The 21,639-nt window shown below is 41.0% G+C and overlaps 1 protein-coding gene and 1 long non-coding RNA gene across 4 annotated transcripts in view; one reads left to right on the forward strand and one right to left on the reverse strand.

Annotated features, from left to right (window-relative positions):
- Positions 1–1,159: 1,159 nt before the first annotated feature.
- LOC141372961 (uncharacterized) lies at positions 1,160–13,044 on the forward strand. Of its 2 annotated transcripts, XR_012378493.1 has the most exons (4): positions 1,160–6,042; positions 6,208–6,304; positions 6,967–7,189; positions 11,859–13,044. It is a non-coding gene; the product is annotated as an uncharacterized lncRNA (long non-coding RNA). The 2 variants fall into 2 exon arrangements; XR_012378492.1 differs by having other exon boundaries at positions 6,208–7,189.
- A 5,683-nt stretch (positions 13,045–18,727) lies between these two features.
- The window catches only part of DRD3 (dopamine receptor D3), a 33,444-nt gene continuing 30,532 nt past the window's right edge, over positions 18,728–21,639 (reverse strand). The window contains exons 5-7 of one of the 2 annotated variants that reach the window (XM_025868775.1): positions 20,632–20,767; positions 20,485–20,532; positions 18,728–19,336 (exon numbers count right to left, since the gene is read on the reverse strand). In XM_025868775.1, the coding sequence (XP_025724560.1) occupies positions 19,140–19,336; positions 20,485–20,532; positions 20,632–20,767 (381 nt within the window). In that variant the 3' untranslated portion in view covers positions 18,728–19,139. Of the gene's footprint in view, positions 19,337–20,484; positions 20,768–21,639 lie in introns of both variants that reach the window. The other variant, XM_025868769.1, reaches the window with a different exon arrangement.

Below are 21,639 nucleotides of genomic sequence, written 5' to 3' on the forward strand. Positions count from 1 at the left end.
GTCATGATCCCAGGGTCCTGGGATCGAGTCCCGCATCGGGCTCCCTGCCCCTTGGGAGCCTGCTTCTCCCTCTGCTTCTCTCTCTCTCTCTCTCCCTGTCTCTCATGAATAAATAAATAAAATCTTAAAAAAAACAAAAAATATAAACACAGTACTATTATTTAACTTAAAAATTAATAATACCTTACTGTAGCCAAATACCCAGACAGTATTAAAATTTCCTCCATCATCTCATAATTTTTTACAGTTGTTTTGTTTGAATTAGCATCCATGCAGCTATTGAGTTCTTGAAATGTGGCTAATCAAAATTGTGATATTCAAGTATAAGATATACAATGGATGCTAGAATCTTAACACATAAAAAAAATGTTAAACATTAATAATTTTACATTTATAATGTCTCAATAATGATACTTTTCATCTGTCGGGATAACTAAAATATAGTATTAAAATTAACTTCACCTGTTTATTTTTACATTTTAGATGTGGCTAGTAGAAAATTTTATATTACCTATGTGGCTTACATTCTATTTCTATTGGATAGTGCTGATCTAGAGAATTGATCAGTTTCAGGTTTGATTTTTTTTTTTTTTTTTTTGGCTAGATGATTTCGTAGGTGGTGTTGTGTTCTTCCATTTGGAGGCACATAATGGTTGGTTCAGTTTTTGTGCTGTTAAAGATTGATCAGTAGTCCCAGCCTTGCAGCTGATCCATCTGTGTCTAGTACTCCATCAGCTTTTCACCTAGTGCTTTGAGCAGCCACTAATGATCATTTCCCAGGTCCACTCTTTCATTAGAGGGTGCTGTGGACTGAATGTTTGTGTTCTTCCCCAAACTCTTATTTTGGGAGAAATAAGCAGGGGGAGCGGCAGGCAGAGTGAGAAGTAGTCTCCCCAGTGAGCAAGGAGCCTGATGGGGGCCTGGATCCCAGGCCCCTGGGATCATGACCTGAGCCGAAGGCAGATGCCTTTTTTTTTTAAAGATTTTATTTACTTATTTGACAGAGAGAGACAGCAAGAGAGGCAACACAGGCAGGGGGAGTGGGAGAGGGAGAAGCAGGCTTCCCGCCGAGCAGGGAGCCCGATGCGGGGCTCGATCCCAAGACCCTGGGATCATGACCTGAGTCTAAGGCAGCCGCCTAACCAACTGAGCCACCCAGGTGCCCCTCAATCATAGTTAATTTAAATACACTGACTGATAATTTGAAAATCTGTCATAGCTGGTGCTTACTTTGTTTCTTCAGATAAACAGTACTTTTTTCTTGCCTTCTAGTATGCTTTGTATTTTTTGGTGGTTGTTGAAATCCAGAAATGATGTATCAGATAATAAGCACTCAGGTAAATAGACCTTTAGTGTGAGGCTTTATGTTAATCTGGCTAGGAGTTGGGCTGTGTTTAATGTTTTTTATAGCTGTAGGTGTTGAAAGCTTCAAATTCTTTCAGTGTCCTTGTTTCTTCCCACTGTTGTTTTGGGTTTCCTTAAGAACTTCTTAAATAGGGCCTGTGCCTTGCAGCTCTTTCAACTATAATCTAGTTCCTACCCTGGGGCCCTGTTGATATGGCAGTAAGGTGTGTGGGGGGAAAACATTTTATAATCTTATTATTAAATCTCAGTCTTTTAGTGAGGCTGTGTCCCTGAGGTGACTTTCAGAATGTTTCTTAGTTTTTTTTTTTTACTCCCTACCTCCATGCTCCCTGCCCAGCAGGTGAGACAGGAAGGCTGGAGGGCTAGGGGAGGATTTGTGTAATGACCCTTCCCATGAGGTGGTGTAAGACTCTGGTAAAAAAATCTTTCCTCTGTAATGGCGTTTGCTATGAAGAACATTCTGGACATATTTCAAAATGGTTATATTTACCCTCTGCTGCAAGAGACATGAGGAGATTTTTCTTGGTTCTTCATCATGAGAAGCTAGTGTGGGAGCCTCCCAATACTGTGGCCCCTTGGAATCTCTCATTCTCACACTAGTTCATACTTAGCTTCCAGCAATCTGTTAAAATTACCATTTAAGAGTTCCTCTCAGTTTATGGCTCCAGAAGCTTCTGCCCCAGGTGAGCTGGTATCAGAAAAGCTGTGCTTTTCTGGATTTGCTTGTATTGCCAGGTTTCTAGGCAGTGCATTGCCCAGAGGCCTCAATTCTCTAATGGGTCCAAGAAAAGTTGTTGATTTTCAGTTTGTTCAGATTTTTTCTTGTTGTATGTATGGGAGTAATGTCTACCAGCTTTTTACATGTTGGAGCTAAAATTATAAGTCCTAACACATTTATTTTAATTTATTTGGGATCATTCTTTGTCCTGGCTTGTATACTGATATGAAAAACCCCTTGAACTTTCATTTATCATTAAGAATGTTCCCATGTTATGAAAATTCCATATAAATATCATTTAAAATATTTTCTAAATCCCTACATCTGCTCTGGACCAATGCTGTCCAGTAAAACTTTCTGTGATGATGGAAATGTTCTAATATGTGCTGTTTCTAGAGTGGCCACTAGCCACATGTGGTTACTGAGTACTGAAAATGTGTCTAGTGCAACTGAGGAACTCGATTTTTAATTTTACTTATTTTTAATTAATTTAAGTTTAAATAGCCATGTATGGCCAGTGGCTACTGGAGTAGACAGCACAACTCTTGACATACCAGCTTTTCTTAGGAGCTTCTTTTAAAAGCTTGAACTCACAAGTGTTTTTTTTCCCCTTCTGGGACCCTCACGTATGTTCTTTGCTTTGCATGGAATGAGCTTCCCCAGACTCATTTCATGAAAAACTTTTTCTATCCTAGAAGCTTCTCTACGTATTCCTTCCTCAGATTGGTCTTCCCTGGCCCCTCAGTCTATAGAAGGTTAGTTTCCCCTATTATTCTTGCTCATAAAAACCTCCTTGCCTTTTTTATATTTACCCCAACTGACAATTATACTCACGTGTATGCATCTTAAATGTCTGTTTCTTCCACCAAGTTATCAGCTCCATGAAGACAGATATCACACTTGAATCATTCATCATTGTGTCTCTGGGGTCCAGAACAACTTCAGCAATCAAAGGCAAAACAGTGAGTGGGGTTGTTTGTGCAACTACCAGGACAACACAACAAGAACCAACGAGTTACTTGTTCTCGTTATGTTTTGTTTTCTTTGACAGGAATTAAAACACACATTCCAATTTCAACCTCCATGATATTGCTTATGGTTAAACAAAATTGAACAAATAATTTAAGAACTTTGGAATTTCTCCTACATTGCCCCAGGGTGAAACCTGGCAAAGGTTTGAAGACAATGGTGGTAGGTGTGAGTGGAGAGGTAGGTGGGACGGAGTTAGCAGGCAAGCTTTAGCTTTCTTCTTCATTGAAAGGATTTACTCCTTCCAGTTTTCCAGCTTTGTTCTAGAATTGTCACTGAATTCTTTCTTTCCTACTAACATGTCTCACAGCTGCTCTTTCTTGTTTCTTTACCATTGTTTAATTTATTTTCACTTGATAAAGCTATTTTCCTCCTTCCTTTCTATTTCTACTCTACTAGAACAACTTCCCTTAACTCACAGGAACTTGGCTCCTTCACTTCACCTGCCTTTGCAAATCCTGAGCAAGCCTTGCCCTTCTCTCCATTCTCCTCTCTCTATTTCAGTCTTCTAGACAGCTTTGTCTTTATAATATTTTCAAAAGTGAAATAAATCATCTAAGAGGATCATAACTTTGTTATCTCCTAGTTCTTCAGCCTTTTCTCAATCCCCATATATGTGGGGACAGGGCAATTCTTGATTTAAAAAACTCAGTGCTCCTTGTTATGATGAGCACTGGGAGTTGCATGTAAGTGATGAACCACTGCATTCTACTCCTGAAACCAATATTGCACTGTATGTTCGCCAACTAGAATTTAAACAAAAATTTGAAAAAAGAAAAAAAAAGCCCTCATTGCTCAATGTTCTTTGCTCAAAATCCTCCCTCAAGACAGTTCATTTCTACTCCATTTCACACTCAAAATCTCGTCCTTGATATTTTCAGGCAACATACCTATGATTAAGCACAAGTAGTAGATATTCTTTTATAGATAGATCACACTTTCCAATCTAAATTTTCTTACACATGATTTTTTCCCAACACTCTGTAAGCTATACAGGACAGAGATCATTGCCTTCATTTTACTCCTCAAGAAGCTGAGGCATAGAAAGATTTACTCTTTAGAATTTGTCAGCAGAAGAAGGTGGATTTTGATTGAAGTTTATAGACGCAGGTCAGTGAGGAAATGGAAATCCCCAGTTGTCAGGGGTTACAGAGACAGCCGGTTCCCTCTAGAAGTGCTTTCTTCCCTTGGCTCCACTCAGACACTTCTCTGGAGGCAGTGCTAGGTGAGTTTGCCTGGTACCAGCAAAGACTTACTCCATACATGAATGGAAAGTATTAAAGCCCAGGGGGCATACGCCAAACCTGGAAGGAAGTAGGAAAGCAACCAGGACAGGAGGACAGTGGGAGGGGGAAGGAGAATAAGTGACAGAGGAGGAAAAAGGTGCGAAATAATTGCCCCCTAATTGGTCCTTATGAAAATTTGATATATGAAAATTCCTACTTGAAAATGAGATAAATAAAGAGGTAATTATTTGCATTACAAATTAACTCTTCACTTCAAAAGAGTATTTACCACAGGTGTGATTCTGTGATGTGAAAATTTAGAAAGGAATATGACTTGGGGGAGGGAGGAGATTTAAACAATAAAATCCTGATTATATAATATAATAGGAAATAATCCGCAGATAAAGGGGGAGACATCTAAAGAAAGACGTCGTTGTACAGGGAGCTCTCTGCAGAGCTCAGGTTTTTAAAACGTACATGAACAAAAGACAGAGAGAAAGGATTATAGATAAGCTTAAACACAAAAGACTATCATGCACCTTCAAGAACAAAATAAAGGAGGCTAAAGTCAGGAATAAACCTAGCTTTACAAGAAGTGCTAAAGGCTGCTATAAGGATGTGAAAGCTTTGCTTAGAGTTGAGAGAACAAATGTGGGGCAACTTGCTCTTTGAGTAAGTGAGGGGGTGCGATGTTAACAGAAGTTAGGTAGTTTTTACGTTTTTCTATTATTTATTTTGCTTCTGTCTTTTCCAAGGTGCAAAAAGACAAGGAAATTGGATTTTTCTTAGATGATGTGGAAGGAGTGTATTGATATTAGCCCACCTGGGCAAGGAATGGAGATTCCCAGGGTCTGGTCATCAAAGACAAGAGAAGACGTGGGGGCCCCTAGGTCAGATTTGGGAGAAAGGTGGGGAGAAGACATAGGAGAGGGACAAAGCCAGGAGGATGGTGATCTGTCCCTTCTTCCACAATCTGCTCAGATCTTGAGTAAATTCCACTAAAACTTACTAACTGCTTAGTTTAAGTGTATTTCTTATGGAAATAGAAGATGGAACTCAGCCTGGCTCCCAAGCGGACCTGGGGAAAATGAAAACCAACTTCCAGGTGCTGGGGCCAGAGGAAAGGGACAGCAGGATACACCACCTTCGATTTTGAAAGGAAGGTGCAATGAGAATTGAAGTCCCACGTGAGTGAGAATAAGTGGATTTAAGTTTCTAGCGCTAGAGGAATTAAGTGCCAGGAAATGGAAGTCGTGTGCAGTGCAGAGGGGTTCTCAGAGCCACCAACAGTCATCTATTGGTGATGACTGCTAATGGAAGAAGTGCCTAAAGGCTGAAGCTTTTCACAAAGGGGAACAGGTTAGAGTCTACCAAGTGTGGATCGGTAAGCCCTGACATACATTCTACTGCAGACGATTAGTATAAACTGAAGCCAATCACGGTATTCCATTCGCTTTGCCGGTGTGGATTTTAGAGTGCAACAGTGACTTACTCCTGGTTCATAAGACACAAGCAGAAGTCTGCGAGGGATAACAGACAAAGAAATGACACGAAGAAGAGGAGAGAGGGTCTGCTGCTGGTGGACATCGTTGTGTGGGATAGGACTCCTGGAACTACCCCATCATTACCTCGTACTAATGGAGGTAGGGGGTGAGGAGCCAGCTTGAGCGCAGAGCCAATACAAGATTCCCCTGGGATCTGAAAGTGAGTATTCCTATGAAGTCTTTTATAAGCCCAGGTGGAGTAAAGGGAAGAAGCAATTACCATTAATTTATATAATCTATATAATTTATATGGAATTTATATAAAAACATCTTGAGCATTCCCTAACCCCCCAAATAACCTCGCGGGCCCTTTCTGATACCTTAGGACACATCTTGCTAACAGATGCACGAAAGAAATCAAGATAAAGCACGGATGCTCACAGACACCGTTCAGAGCTCTAACAGCTGGCTGCTGAGATGCTGTAAGGAGTTCTGGGGAAGGAGCTTGGCGGGGCCATTCTGGCTGCCCCAAGTGCGTGCATCCTCTGTAATGGCTGGCTACAACACCAGCTCTGAACGCTATTTTTGCTTTTCACCTTTTTTTTTAATAGAAGAGAAAATCCTCTCTGGATTTCTTTGGTTAGCAAAAACAGGTACTTATGTAGGTCTTTGTGAAAGCAAAATGGCATAACTTGAAATTTCAAAAAGCGGGGGATACCTGTACTCTGAGGTGAGCAGAGAGGTGACTGGAAAGAGCCTAAGTCCATGATGACGTTGATAAGCCACTGAATCTGCCAATCCAAAGCTCATACTACTTAGAGTGTTCTTCATAAGTGAGAATAGTAAACTTGCTCCTTAAGGCAATTGGAGACAGGGTTTTCTCCCATTTGGGGCAAAGAAATCCTAGCTGATACAATGGTATACATTGAATTCAACAAAACATTTTACAGACATTTTCATAGCATCCTTGATATAAAGCTAAATTGGGGCTAGACAACAATGGCAAGTTGTATTTATGGATGGCCAAAAGAGTGGTGATAACCAGTGCATATCCTACAAACATTGTTTGACGCTAAAGATTCGAGCCTCAATGTTCTATCAATAACCTGACCACATTCCCTTTGATATCTTCTTCCATCTGAAGGTAATTCAAATCTCAAATCCAGTCTAAGGCAGAAGATAGAGTTATGATTCAAAGTGACTTTGCAAGCTAGAATGCTAGGATACAACCAACAAGTTGAATAGATGACAAATACAAGATCCAGCACTGGCTCCAAAAATCTAGGACACATCTTAGGACACAGAAGTTCAAGATGAGAGAGACTTGGTTTAGTAGAACTTTAATGGAAGACCTCTGGGAACTTTAGGTGAGTATGGATCGTGGATATTATTGTCTGCTGCCTAGATTCCTCTTTCAAAACTAAGGCAACAATTCTCCCAGCTGTGGGTGTTTTGGTGGCTAATGGCCAATGGCTCTCAGCTGAGTCCCTCTCCAGGCATGGTCCTCAGCTGAAGAGAGCCATGCCTCTCACTCCCCAAGATGGGCCTCTTCCTTGGAGATAGCTGCATTTCATACTTGATCAATATGGGTGTATGAAGGCCTGGTCCATGTACCTAAGGGTAGGAGAAGTCTGAAGGGCCATTTCAGATCCAGAGAACCCTAGGTGATCTGCTAAAGCCTTTGTTATAATTGAATTGGAGTGACTTGGTTCATATGACCCGGGGAACTCTATGGTATAGGAGATAATCAATGATAGGAAAAATGCCCTGTAGATTTTATGGTAAGCCTCAACAGGAAAACCGTAATAGACTGCTAGGATTCAGAATGAGGCAAGCTACCTATAACAGGGATCAGTTTTTTTTTTTAAGATTTTATTTATTTATTTGACAGAGAGAGCGAGAGAGCACAAGTAGAGGGAATGGTAGAGGGAGAGGGAGAAGCAGGAAGTATATACCTTTTGAAAAATAGCTCCTGGTATGCCACTGGTTCTTAGCAGAATCAGAGAAACTGACCATGTGATACCAAGCATCCATGCAGCCAGAACTGCCCATCATAAGTTCTTTCAGACCCCCAACAACAATCAAAAGGAAAGAAAATTGTACATCTCGGGTCAGGTATGAGCAGAGCCAGAGAGCAATAATAAGCTGATGGTAGGTGGCCCAGATTTCTATGTCATTCACCACTCTTGCACTAATACTTCACCCTTAGCTCATAATTATGGCTAAGGGGAAAAGCTGAATTTGGTTTATGAGTAGGTAAGATCAGTATGTGGTTGAAAACAAAAGTAGACTATTGCTGTACTTCATGGATGCAGCTCCACTTAGGGATGTCTCTGAAAGATGGGAATGAGGGGAATTCTTCCTAATGGACAAAGCCTGTCAAGAGAGATACTTTGAGGTAAGAATATATATCACTCATGGGCAGTAGTGAATGACTTGGCCAGTTAACTCTTCACAACCTAGGAAACAGATTGTCTTAGCTAGTTGTTGCTGGCACAGTGGGGACATTAAGGGAGAAATGGAATCACCATCCTAGCAAGGCTAATTGACCTTGGTTATCAGGAGGAGGTAGTTCTGCTCTTACATAATGGAGATAGAAAAGAATACTCCCTTGCCCAATTTTGATGGTGAGGGACAAATACCACAAACATGGCCTGAGAAATGGTGGCAAGAATGGAGGCTATGTGTGGCCCAAAAACTTGGGCTCCCGCTTGCTAAGGCTGATCTAATTACTGCTACTGTTGAATATCCAGCCTCCTAGCAACAGACACTTGCGCTGAGCTCCCAATATGGCCCCAGCTCTTGAAAGATCAACCAGCTTCTTAACAGCAAGTTAATTACAGCGGGTGCTTCCATATTGTGATTCACCTTGATAAGAATTGACTGAAACTAATACTCCAGTATGGACTTGCCCTTCCTACTCATATAACCTCAGCCAGACAGTGCTTATGTAGCATTTGATCCACTGGAATAAAATCCTGCCAAACGTTGCATCAGACCAATGTAATTGCTTATATCAATTGCTTATATCAATGGAGGTATGGTCATGGGCACATGACCATGAGCTTCACTGCTCCTATTATATATTACACCTCCCAGAAGCTGCTAGCCTGATGGAACATGCATCAGCTTTTTGGATGCACAATTGAGGCATCAACTTGGAAATGATATTCTGATGATGGGGCACCAGCCTTCAGACACAGGATACACTCCAAATCAAAGACCATTAATGGTGCTTATCCCTCTAGTGGAATACATGGATCTAGGAAACAAGAAATGGAAGAAGTACCCCTGCTTAACATTATTTTCCCTGATCCACTTGAGGAATTTTGTATTTCTTGTCTCTGTGCTTTTGGACTCTGCAGATTTAGAGGTCCTTGTTCTTATTATTTTTTAAATAACTTTATTGAGGCATATTTTACATAGCATATAATTCACCTACTTGAAGTGTATAATTCAATGATTTTTAGTAAGTTTACCAAGTTGTACAACCATGACAATAAATCAGTTTTTTTTTTATTTATTTGACAGAGAGAGCAAGAGAGCACAAGTAGAGGGAATGGTAGAGGGAGAGGGAGAAGCAGGCTCCCCGCCAAGCAGGGAGCCCGATGCGGGGCTCGATCCCAGAACCCTGGGATCATGACCTGAGCCTAAGGCAGCCGCTTAACCATCTGAGCCACCTAGTTGCCCTGACAATAAATCAGTTTTAAAATGTTTGTATTGTCCCAATAATATCCTCATGCCCATTCACTATTAATCTCCATTCCCACCCTCTGCCCTAGGCAACCACTAATCTACTCTCTGTATAAATTTGCCTTTTCTGGACACTTCACATAAATGGAATAATACAATATATAGTCTCTGGTGGCTTACTTCTTTCACTTAGTGAGAGTTTCCGAGATTTATCTATGTCATAGTATGTATCATTAGTTTGTTACTTTTCATTGTTGAATAGTATTTTGTTATATGGATACACCGCATTTTGTCTATCCATTCCCCAATTGATGGACATTTGGGCTGTTTCCAACTTTTGGCTATTGTGAATAATCCTATAAAGAATATTAATGTACAAGTCTTTGTGCGGATACTTGTTTTCATTTCTTTTGGGTAAATGCCCAGGAGCAGAATCACCAGATGATACGGTAAATCTATGTTTAACTCTCTAAGAGACTGTCAAACCATTTTCCAGAATGACTGCCCATTTTGCATTCTTACCAGCAATGTGTGAGGATTCCCATTTCTCTACCTGCTTTCTAACATTTGTTATTCTCTGTCTTTAAAAAAAAAATTTTTTAGGCACTCTTGGATGACTAATGATGTTGATCATGGTTTTTTTTTTTATTTTTTTGATCATGTTTTTAATGTGTTTATAAGTGATTTTTATATCTTCTTTACTAAAATGTCCATTAAAATATTTTGCCTTTCTTTGGATTGGGTGATTGGGTTGTTTGTTTTCTTATTATTGAATTGTAAAAGTTATTTGTATATTCTGTTATATCTTTTTTTTTTTTTTAAGTAAGCTCTATGCCGCATCATGGGGCTTGAATTCATGACCCTGAGATCAAGAGTTGCATGCCCTACTGACTGAACAAGCTACGCACCCCCTGTATATTCCAGATGCAGTCCTTTATCAGATTGTGTTTTGCAAATATTTTACAAGCCAGTCTTATTGTTTCTAAATGATGTCTTTTGACATGCAAAGTTTTGAGTTTTCATAAGATCTAATTTATCTTTTCTTTCTTTTTTTATGGTGCTTGTAGTGTCATGTCTAAGAAATCTTTGCCTATGTTAAGGTCTCAAAGATTTTCACTTACATTTTCTTTTAAAAGTTTTATTGTTTAGCTTTTATATTTAATTCTATGATCCATTTTGTGTTAATTTGGGGGTATGGCATGAGGTGGGGCCTAAATTTGTGTTTTTGCATATGAATATCTAATTGTCCTAGCACCATTTATTTAAAAGGCTGTCCTTTCCTCAATAGATTGCCTTTGTTGAAAATCAATTGACCATAGATACAAGGTTTTGTTTCTAGACTTTCAGGTCTGTTCCATTGATCTATATATCTATCCTATGCCAATACCATACTGTTGATAACTGTAGCTTTATAGTAAATTTTGAAATTGGGAAGTAAACATCCTCCAACTTTGTTCTTCTTTTAAAAATTTATTTTGGCTCTTCTGGATTGTTGGCATTTCCATATAAATTTCACAATCTGCTTATAAGTTTCTGGGGGTGGGGGTGGAAGGTCTGTTGGACTTTTGGGAAGGATTGCATTGCATATACAGATCAATTTCAACAGATTTACCATCTTAACAATATTGAGTCTTCTGATCAGAGAACATGGAACCTCTAGGTCCTGTTCTTTTTTTATTTTTTTAAAGTTAAGAAAAATTATTAAGGTAAAATTCATATAACAAAAGTAACCATTTTAAAGTGAGCAATTCAGTGTCATTTAGTCCTTCTATCTATTGTGAGACCACTATCTCTATCTAGTTACAAAGATTTTCATCACCCCCAAAGAAATTGTATATCTATTAAGCAGTTACTCCCCACACCCTCCTCTCCCACTCTTGGAAACCACTAATTTACTTTTATCTCTATGGATATAACTATTCTAGATATTTCATATAAATGAAATCATACAATATGGGACATTTTGTGTCTGGCTCCTTCCACTTAGCACAGTGTTTTTGAGGTTCATCCACACTATAGCATGTATCAGTACTTCATTCTTTTTATGGCCAAATAATATTCCATTGTATGGATATACCGCCATTTGTTTATGCATTTGTGTGTAGATGGCCATTTGGATTCTTTCCAAACTTTTGGCTCTTGTGAACAGTGCTGCTATGACTATTTCTATGCAAGTGTTTTTTGTTTGTTTGTTTGTTTGTTTTGAATCCTTATTTATAATTATTGGAGCTATACACCTAGGGGTGGAATTGCTGGATCACGAAGTAATGCAAGATTTAACTTTTTGAGGTAAAGATCTTTGTCCTTTTTTTTTTTTTTAAGATTTTTTTCTTTATTTGTCAGAGAAAGAGCGAGAGACAGAGAGCGAGAGCAAGAGAGCACAAGTAGGAGGAGCGGAGGAGCGGCAGGCAGAGGGAGAGGGAGAAGCAGACTCCCCGCTGAGCAGGGAGCCCGATGCAGGACCCGATCCCAGGCGCCTGGGATCATGATCTGGGCTGAAGGCAGACACTTAACCAACTGAACCACCCAGGCGCCCCAAGTTCCTTGTTCTTAAAGGAGGAATATGTGTAGTAAGGGATGAAAACCCCATTAAGCTTTAAGTTATGGCTTTCACCTAGTCATTTGGAGCTCCTTGTGCCAGGAGACCAACACATAAGTGATGGAGCCTCCTGGCAAGGATAATTGAATCCTGATAACCAGGAGAGGTTGAGGATGTTGTGACATAATGGGGACAGGGAAGAATACATTTGGTGCTGGATGATCCACTGAAGTGTCTCTTTAGATTCCTTTGTTTAATTTTACCACTACAGGGATAAGTGTAGCAGCCATGGCCTGAGGAGGTCACCATATCCCTCAGGGTCACTCCATCAGATATGCCCTTAAACCAGGAGAGTGCTAATCAGTAGTGAGAGGACTCTAGAATAGGTGACAGAAGAAGGCAACGATGAGAATTATTTTGGCATTGAGACCAGTTGCTTTGACAGAAATTATAGTCCATCCCACTCAACTTCCACAGGAAGAGAGACCAACTAGATTCCTGATGAAGCTGTTCTAGAATTTATTAGATAAGGGAAGTGGACCCAAATGGCATACAGTGCATGCTGCGGTGTGCACCCAGATCCCCCCTTCAGAATTGAGGAATTTGGTCCCCCCTAATTGCCAGGAGAGTTGACAGTGAAAGCTTTCAACTGCACAGAGCTTCCTTGCCTAAGGCACATCTCCTTCCTGGGGAGTAGTCCACCTCCAGTTACTGGCTGGGGCCATAAAAGGCCTTGCCCCACGAGAAATCCCAGTGAGATTGTCTGTGTTCCTTTTGTGACTACATCACAGTTCAACTCCTCCCTCTGCTAAATCCTACTTCCTTCACATACAGGTGTCGATCCCTAAGGCATATCCCATTAAATTTATCCATTCAGTGTGCAGATCTCCTTCTTAGGGTTTCAATATGAGCCCTATGAGTCTGTGTAATTTGTTGGGTCATTAAAAATTGAATATTCCAGTCATGCAGAAATGAGTCCACGGCACTCTGAACTTGTTAAACAAACAACATTTAGAAGATTATATTCTATCTGGGGCCTCGTATTTTAACAGAAATACTAACAACATGGCTATATCCAGAAGAAATCAACAAAGATGGAGAGTGTAAGAAAATGTTACTTGGAGTAGAGAAAGAGGAATTGAGACTTTGGCAAACTGTCTAAATCCCACAAAGGCTGTCATTGGGGATATGGAATAGAAGTTTCTGTGCTGGAGGAGAGAATAGGGGGCACAAAGGTAGATTTCATAAGAAGGCAGATTTTGGCTGAAAGGAGGGAGGAATTTTCTAAAGGATAACCTGTCAAATGTCTTGGGAAGAAGTGATCCAGCTTTTTAATACAGCTGGATGATGATCATGGGTCAGGGATATTAGAGAGAATTTCTAGATTCTGGGATAAAATCCCTTGGAGACTGGGATAAAAACCCTTCCAGCTTTCAAATCCCATGATTTTAGGTTGTGATAAATTGCAAACTTTTCAAGGGTCTTTAATATGGAGTCTTATTGAATCTGCTCAAAACATAATGCAAGACTCCATTACGTAAGTTTTTCTTAAAGGCAAAACACCATCCTTCACCTTAGCCCATCTGGAGTGGTGCTACATGAAGTAGGAAAACTACATGATATTCCCTCAGCTTTCCTCAGCTCCAATGAGTTTGCTGTTGAGTTTTATTTTATTTTTTTATTTTGTAAGACAAACAACTAAGGATGGTCTTTGAACAGTTTTGACTTTTATTAATAAGCATGCTTCTAGGTTTTTAGGGCTCAGAAGATAATTTATGTCCTTCTAGAATTATTTTTACCTTGTCTTATCATAGCTAGGAATTCAGACTTATCACTTTTATTGATAACAAAGTTGAGCACCAGGAAGTTTGCACACTTGACTCAGGCCACCAAAAAGACTATATGCCAAGGCTGGAATCTGACCTCTTACGCTTCTGAATGACAGAACTTTTGTGCATTAACTCAAGTCACCCAAGTTCCAAGTCCTCTTGCCTTCCAAACTGCTTTCACCATATTTTATGGATTGATGTGTGTCCCCCCAAAAGAAGTGTTGAAGTCCTAACCCCCAGAATCTGTAAATGTAAACCTATTTTTAAATAGAGTCTTTGCAGATGTACTGAAATTAAGATGAGGTCACATCAGATCAGAGCAGGTTTTAATTTGATGACTTATAAGAAGAGGGAAACTTGGACACACACACACAGTGGGGGGAATACCATGTGAAGATGAAGGAGAGATTGGAGTTATTCTGCCCCACTTAAGGGATACCAAAGATTGCTGGCAACCACCAGAAACTAGAGAGAAGCAAAGAAAGATCTTCCCCTACAGCTTTCACAGAGAGCATGGCCTTGCCAACGCCTTGATTTTGGAACTGGAGCTTCCAGAACTATGAGAGAAGTCTCTGTTGTGTTAAGCCGCACAGTTTGTGGCCATTTGATATGGCAGCCCTAGGAAATGAATGCACTATATCCAGTGCACTTCTTCCGGGAAGGAAGAGATGGAGCAAGAGGAAAGGTGTTAGGCTCAGACATCATGAGGAACAAAGACGGAAAGTCTTGAGGAGTATGTGCATTCTGCTCCTCATTCCCTGGCCAGGAGAGGAACAGAGACCCCAGGGTCACCCTTAGCAAGCACGAGTCTGCCATCAGCCTGGCTTCGGATCTTGCTATACTTGGGCACGTGGCTGGCGGAGCAGGGAAAGGGTGTGCTGCTAGGGACTAGCCATTTGCCTAACAACTTCACTACAAATTCCGCCAAGTATCCTGGGCACATGTAGGGAATAAAAGACAAGAGAAAAATCAGATTTCATGTGGGAGGCTGAACAGATTGTGCCTGATAACATGAGACAATTAGAGAATCAGCAAAGAGAAAGAAAGATGGGCTGTGAACCAGATAGGAATAAAAATAGCTGCTTAGGGGGGATGATGTTGGTGAGGATGATGATGATGATGATGATGATGAGGCTATCAATGATAACAATCTCTCACATTTGTTAGAACTTTGTGGTTGGCAAAGCACTTCTAATTCATGATGTTGTCTAATTTTTGGCTAGTTAGGAAGGCCACTGGGGTGGGTGGGGCAACAGGTCCTGGGACTTGTGCTTGGCACCGACTCCCAGGTTCTGCCTCTGTCAGTGTGTGCAACAGAGCCGAGCTGACGTTGGCATCACCCTCCACTGAGTCTCCGTGTCAGGAGGTAGTCATGGAAACTCACTCTCTTCCTAAACTGATGAGGAGAGAATTAGGTAGAAAGTAGGAATCAAGTTAATTGCCTGTCATTCCCTCTCTGCTCTTTGTGTGTTGATTCAAATTAAGCTTTTTCAGTTTTCTGATGTCAGCAGATACCAGAGGATGAGAGCACAGGCCTGGGAGTCAGGACCTGCAGGAAACAGCCAATTGTGAGCAAATCCCTGAGGCTTTCTGCTTCTCTGTTTAGTTCTGACCCAAGCATTCAGGAAAACAAATCTCTTTGCCTGACCCCGCCACCCCCCGCCACCCTGCCCCTCGATTTCTGACCCAAACCCTCTGAACTGCCTTCATTTTAACCATCTCTGACTCTACATCCATTCAGCCAGCCATTCCTCCTCTTGCAGAGAAAAGAGCAAAGAATTCAAATTGAATTCTGCGTTTATTGAAATTCACTATAGCTCAGAGGGAAGTAAATAAGTCAGTTAAGTAAGTCATCTGTGATGTGTGTTGCCCACATGGAGGGAAATGGAGGAAAGATCTAGAGGTTTTCTGCAAGGGGTATCACCACTAGCTCAGTTGTCACCTGAACAGAGCTGGAGGAGGTCTCCAAAGATGAGGCCCTTTCCTGTCCTATGGGCTCTTCTCTACAGCCAGATGGAATTATTTGAGATTCCTTGCATGCTGCTTGCTTGTTCTCATCTTCAGCTCTTCACAGGTTTTCTCTGCCTGGAACACCCTTCCTACTTCTTAATTATGTCTTAACCCTGACAGTACTTGTCTGGGAAGCCTTCTTGGGGCTGAATATAGGACTTCCAAAAACCATGAATTTCCTCTACTATAGACAAAGAGCAGGTCATCAGTGTACACACAAATGTGGCTTCCCCACTGTACTACAAACTTTGGGGGCAGGGACCCTGTCTCGCTCGATGATATTTCCCAGCACTAAGCACCATGCCTGGCACCTAGGAGGTGCCATTTAATAAATGGGCCTTCCTTGAAAGGAATTTTAGAGGATGGTGTTCTGGAAGAAGAAAATATTTACTTATGATCTAGAGTTGAGTGTTGGTTGTAATCTCTCTGGATTTCCGTGCTATTTGCATTTCACCCCGATAATATGGCCAGCTCTGAGGCTTCTTCAGGCCCCAGAACAGGTTTGCCCCAAGAACTCTGCCCTGCTTCATTCAGGCCAATGTCTCTCCTGGCAGTTTTGGCCATGCTGGCTCTGAAAGCAGCGAACTCTGAGGTTAAGTGCTGGTTCATGGTGGGAACTACAGAGGTAGAAGGGCTAGAATGAAGAATCCCAGGCTGAAGAGGCTGAAAAGAGTGTTTGGAATTCCTCTAGAAGGCTCTTCCTGGATCAGAAGAAAATTCTGGGAAGGGGATGTTGTCTCAGATTAGGAATAAGAGGCCACTGGGCTAGGGGAAAAGATGCCTCTCAGTTTAACGATGAAGGTGACAGGATGACTTTCTCCTTGTATCTATCTGGAGTTCATAGTTTTTATAGAAGTGTTCAGTATATTGGCACGCTTGTCTGTCGGGAGTGAACGGGGACAATAGTTCTGGACTTCGGTTTCCTTTTATATAGATAAAAGAGAGAATAGAACCAAATGCTCTCTAAGGTCTGTTGCCTGATTTTATACAAATAGATTATGAATTTGCTGTGTGACTGTTTTAGAAGTTGAACTTGGCAGGAGAGTGAGAGCAGTGTGTTGCGCTGGCCGCTTCAGGGGCCAGTTTAGGGGCAGAGGTGGCTCAGGTAGGCTGAGGCTCTTCCAGGGACCCTGGCTCCCTTTTTTTCTCCCCATCTTTTCCTCCCACCCCTTTCCCTCTCTGGTGGAAGGCAGTGTGTCATGGTGCTTAGTTGGACAGGCTTGCCAGTCAGGTAGACGTACACTCGAGTCCCAGCTCTGTCACTTACTGTGTATGACCTGGGCCAAATTTCTCGACCTCCCTTAGCCTGTTTCCTCACCTCCAAAAACTGAATTTATCTTTTTAAGGTCATCCTAAGGTTTTAATGGCTTGGTGGCAAGGAAGGATACACCATATTTGCCATCCTTCTTCCTCATAAATATATTAATACTGACGCTATGTTTTTATTTTTAGAACTCTCGTTTTGACATGGAATTTTATTAATTTTAACTCACTGTCCTATTTGTTTTCTGTTTATTTTGCATGGAAAAACCTAGGATCATGTCCTTTTACTTCTTTAGATATGTAACAGTCTCAGTCCCCAGTTCTGCTTGCCGCGTAAACCTCTTGAGCTAGATGGCACGAAGTACAAGAACTAGTGGGCACAAAGAATTTTCCCACTAGACTTACAATATGAATACTGTTTTAGGCAATAACATTTTAAAAATGCTGGCATTAAAAGCATTCAGGAGTAGCAGGTAACAAAGTTGCTGGGGGTATATATTTGCTTCTTATACACTTAAGGGTTAGAGGAATAAAGATGGGGCAAAGAAGCCTTGGATTCTTCGTTAAATTCTTGTGCACTTAAAAATTTTACCAGCATTACAGTGGGCATCTGTCACACCTATGCACTAACAGCCCTTCACAGTAAATTTACTGAAGTTCAGGATGATAACACTTCATAAATTATCCATAAATTGTATCTGGATTCTCTAGTCAATGAGAAATAGCTTCTGTAGGTAAAAAGGGAAGTAGTGAGACTATTCAGGTTCCTTCTAAATGCAATTTGAATGACATCGACACATTATTTCTATTATGCCTTTCATTTCAGTTGTTGGAGTGGTCCTGTTCAGGCTCTGCACTAGACCTTTATGAAGACTGTCCATGTGATGTCTTTGGACAGCTACTCTGCCTGGTGCCCCCGGTTCTGAGGTCCTCTGACAGTCTAGGGGAGTCCCTATCACCCTTACATGTAAATGAACAAACACAGGAGCAGGTGGTGGGCTCCTTGAGGGCAGGAGCTGTCTTCTTCATTGTCATTGATCCAGAGCCTGGGAGGTGACTGGCACTTTGTAGACATTAAAAACTTAATGGGGTTTAGGGTCTCAGAGTATTGGGTCTCTGTTAAGCAGGAGATGAAGATGCCTCGGTAGGAAAACCCTATGGCGTTATGAAAAGTGTATTGAAGGCATGTTATGAACCATACGGTTGAAACGGATACCACAAGTGGGAGCCACCATTCCTTTTTCCCTTAACATCCTCATCCTGAATTATTCTGGAGTTGAGTCTCCAAGAATAAGGGAATGGAGTCAGAGGGCCTTCTTAGTGAGAACTACAGTGCAGGGGTAGCAAGATTTGAAAGGAAGCTTGGGTCCCAATGTGGGACAATGTCTCGCTCAGGGTGAGGAATTTCCCTCACCAATGGCATCCAGATTCTACAGAGAGGTAGAAGCACTGGCCATGCCCTTATAATTCAGCATATAGTAACCAAAAGAATGACCAAAAGTGTATGGGCCCACAACAGTACAAGGTCAGCCTGACAGTTTAATTAGAGGCTTGACAGAAGAGAGTGTGGCTATTCTGCAAGATGGTTTACTGGCTGAGATTTCAAGGACCCCCGGCAAGTTGACAATTATGAGATCTGTTCATTTTTTCTTCACTGTGATGAATCATGCCTCTGATGACAATTTTGTGTGTGTGTAGAGTCATGTTTTATCAGCTTCTTTCTGAATTATTGCTTGTCACTCGGGGACCTCCCAACCACTTGGAGCTTGAGAGGATGAAGTCAGATTTTAGCTGGGGAGGTAGAACATTCTGTTTAGGAGGAAGCAGTTGGTTATACCTGCTACTCAGGGAGGTCCTGCCTCTGCGAGTCTTCTTCCTACCCCACGCCAGAGAACACAGCATAGTCTTTTTGAGCAGACCCTGGCCAGTGGCTCAATGGCCTGGCAGCTAAGGGTGGGCACAGGGAGTACGCTCTCTTCTCCTTCAGCAAGACAGGATCTTGAGGAAGGCTTTACGGAACTCGACATTGAAGGTGGTATAGATCACGGGGTTGAGGGCACTGTTCACGTAGCCCAGCCACGTGGTGGCGCTGTAAAGCTCTGGGGACACGTGGCAGGCTCGGCAGTGGGTATTGAGAACGTGGGTCAAAAAGAAGGGCAGCCAGCAGACAATGAAGGCCCCTGGGTTGCAAAGGAAGAGAGAAACTGGGTCAGGGGTAATGCTTACTCCTTTTGTTATAACATGAAAATGACTCATGTTTGTTTGCTTTGTGCCAGCCACCATGCTGGAATTTTACAGACCCATTTAATTTTTACACCAACCCTATGAAGTAGATGTGATTAGCCACTTCTTTTTTCTTTTTCTTTTATTTTGGATGAGAAAATTACATGCTTACATCTTTGATTCATCTCAGGCCTTTGTTCCTAAATCAATTTTCTAGTTTGATATTTAGGTAGCTCTTTACTAGTCTTTTCTACTTCTCAGTTCAATTCAAATATTTATTTAATGGCTAGCCGTGTGAGACATGATCCTAGGCACCGATAGGGAAGAAGACCTTAAAGACCTGACAGTTCCTGCTGTTGAGATTACATCCAGGTGTTCTCATAAAGTCCCTGAGATATGAGAAAGTGAGGTTTGTCAGTGGCAGTGAACAGGATGAATTGCCTTCAGTAACTCTATATGCTATGTGTGACTTATCAATTTTTTTCTTTATTCAAATACATTTTTTATTTTTTCTACTATAAAAATTAACCCTGATTTTGTACATTATGGAAAACTTGGTAAATACAGAGAAGTAGAAAGAAGAAAAATAACCACCTACCACTCAAAGACAATCACTTTTGACATCTTGGTGAATTAATTTTCATGTTTTTCTTTGAAATAATCTCGATGTTATCACACCATATGACAGCAGTTTTTTGCATCCTTATTTTTTCACTTAATATTTTAGAATAAATAAGCCTTTATTAAATATCCAATATGTGCCAGACACTTTTGTTGAATTATTATCTTATTTATTATTTGATTTATCCATTATAATCTCACGTGATAGACAACAAACACAATGGATAAACGCAGTTCAATTAGGTCACTTGTTCAACTTTGTATTTCATATTTTCAGCCCAGATCTGTTGAGTTTTCCCCAGAGTTAACATTGATATGCAAACTCTTCTCAATTGTATCGCAAACATTTATAAATATTACTGTTATTGAATTTTCATTTCTGACAAATGTGGTTCCTTAGTACCCTCTGCCAGCTCCACCAAACTCAACCTAACCCAACCAAATTCAACCCAACTCAACCCAACTCAACATGACCCAAACTCACCAAGCACAATGGCCAGCATCTGGGTTGCCTTCTTCTCCCGAAGTGGCACTCCACGAGGCTGCAAGGGCCCCAGCTTTAGAGATGTCGACAACCTGCCATTACTGAGTTTTCGAACCTCTAAGCTGAGCTTGGGTGCCATGGTGGGGCTGAGGGAGTTCCGAGTCCTCCCCTCCCTTTTCAACTCTCCTCCGGCTTCTTGGAAGACTGATCGCCCCGAGGCAGTATCTTGGCAGATGCTGTAGTAGCGCTTCAGCTCCATGTGTGCCTGGCTAGGGGAGAGTGGCTGCAGGTGGGACAAGAGAGGGTCCTGACATTTCTGGGGATACTGTTTATCTTCTGAAGGTTCCTGAAAAGGAAAGAACATGCAAAGAAGTTAGAGGAAATCATCATTTTGTGAAACCTACTGAGGGCACATCCGAGAGTAGTGGGATCATGAAAAGTTAAGGTACATGAAATCTGCTTCTGACTTCACAACTAAAAAACACCTACCAGATATAGAACATTTGAGAATCACAATAGTCCCTTGAGGAGGGTTGTATAGGACTATAGCCTGGCCTTTTTGAGTTAGAATGAGCTGGATATACAGAGGAACATGTGAAATGATGCTACTAAGATGTAAATCACAAAATCTGGAATGTGGGAAACTCTGTAAGACAAATGACTCAGGTTTTTTCAACAAATAAATCACAACAACAATAACAATCCCATTTGCCAGTTGCAAAGTATGGGTCTTATTTGAATTCTGATTCAAATAAACCAACTATGAAAAACTTACAAGACAACTGGGATAATGTGAACACTGATTGGATGTTTAATGATATTAGGGAGTTATTTATTTGCTTAGGGTGATATATTGCAGTTATACATTTTATAAAGAATCTTCCTTAGAGAGTCTTACAGAAATATTTTTGCTGAAATGTTATGATGTTTGGGATTTGCTTCATAAGAATCCAATGGGCATGGGTGAGTGTAGGGGGAGTGCAGATGAAATGAACTAAGATTGGCCGTGAGTTAATTGCATGAGTTAATTGGCCATGAGTTAATTGTTTTTCTACTTTTTTATTTTTTGAAAATTTCCATAATAAAAAGTAGAAAGAAAGAAAGAAAGAAGAAAGAAAGAAAGAAAGAAAGAAAGAAAGAAAGAAAGAAAGAAAG

This window comes from Callorhinus ursinus, unplaced genomic scaffold (genome assembly GCF_003265705.2).
Source record: "Callorhinus ursinus isolate GAN/ISIS: 27379988/994484 unplaced genomic scaffold, GSC_fseal_2.0 scaffold1, whole genome shotgun sequence".
In the NCBI taxonomy this organism is placed as follows: domain Eukaryota; kingdom Metazoa; phylum Chordata; class Mammalia; order Carnivora; family Otariidae; genus Callorhinus; species Callorhinus ursinus.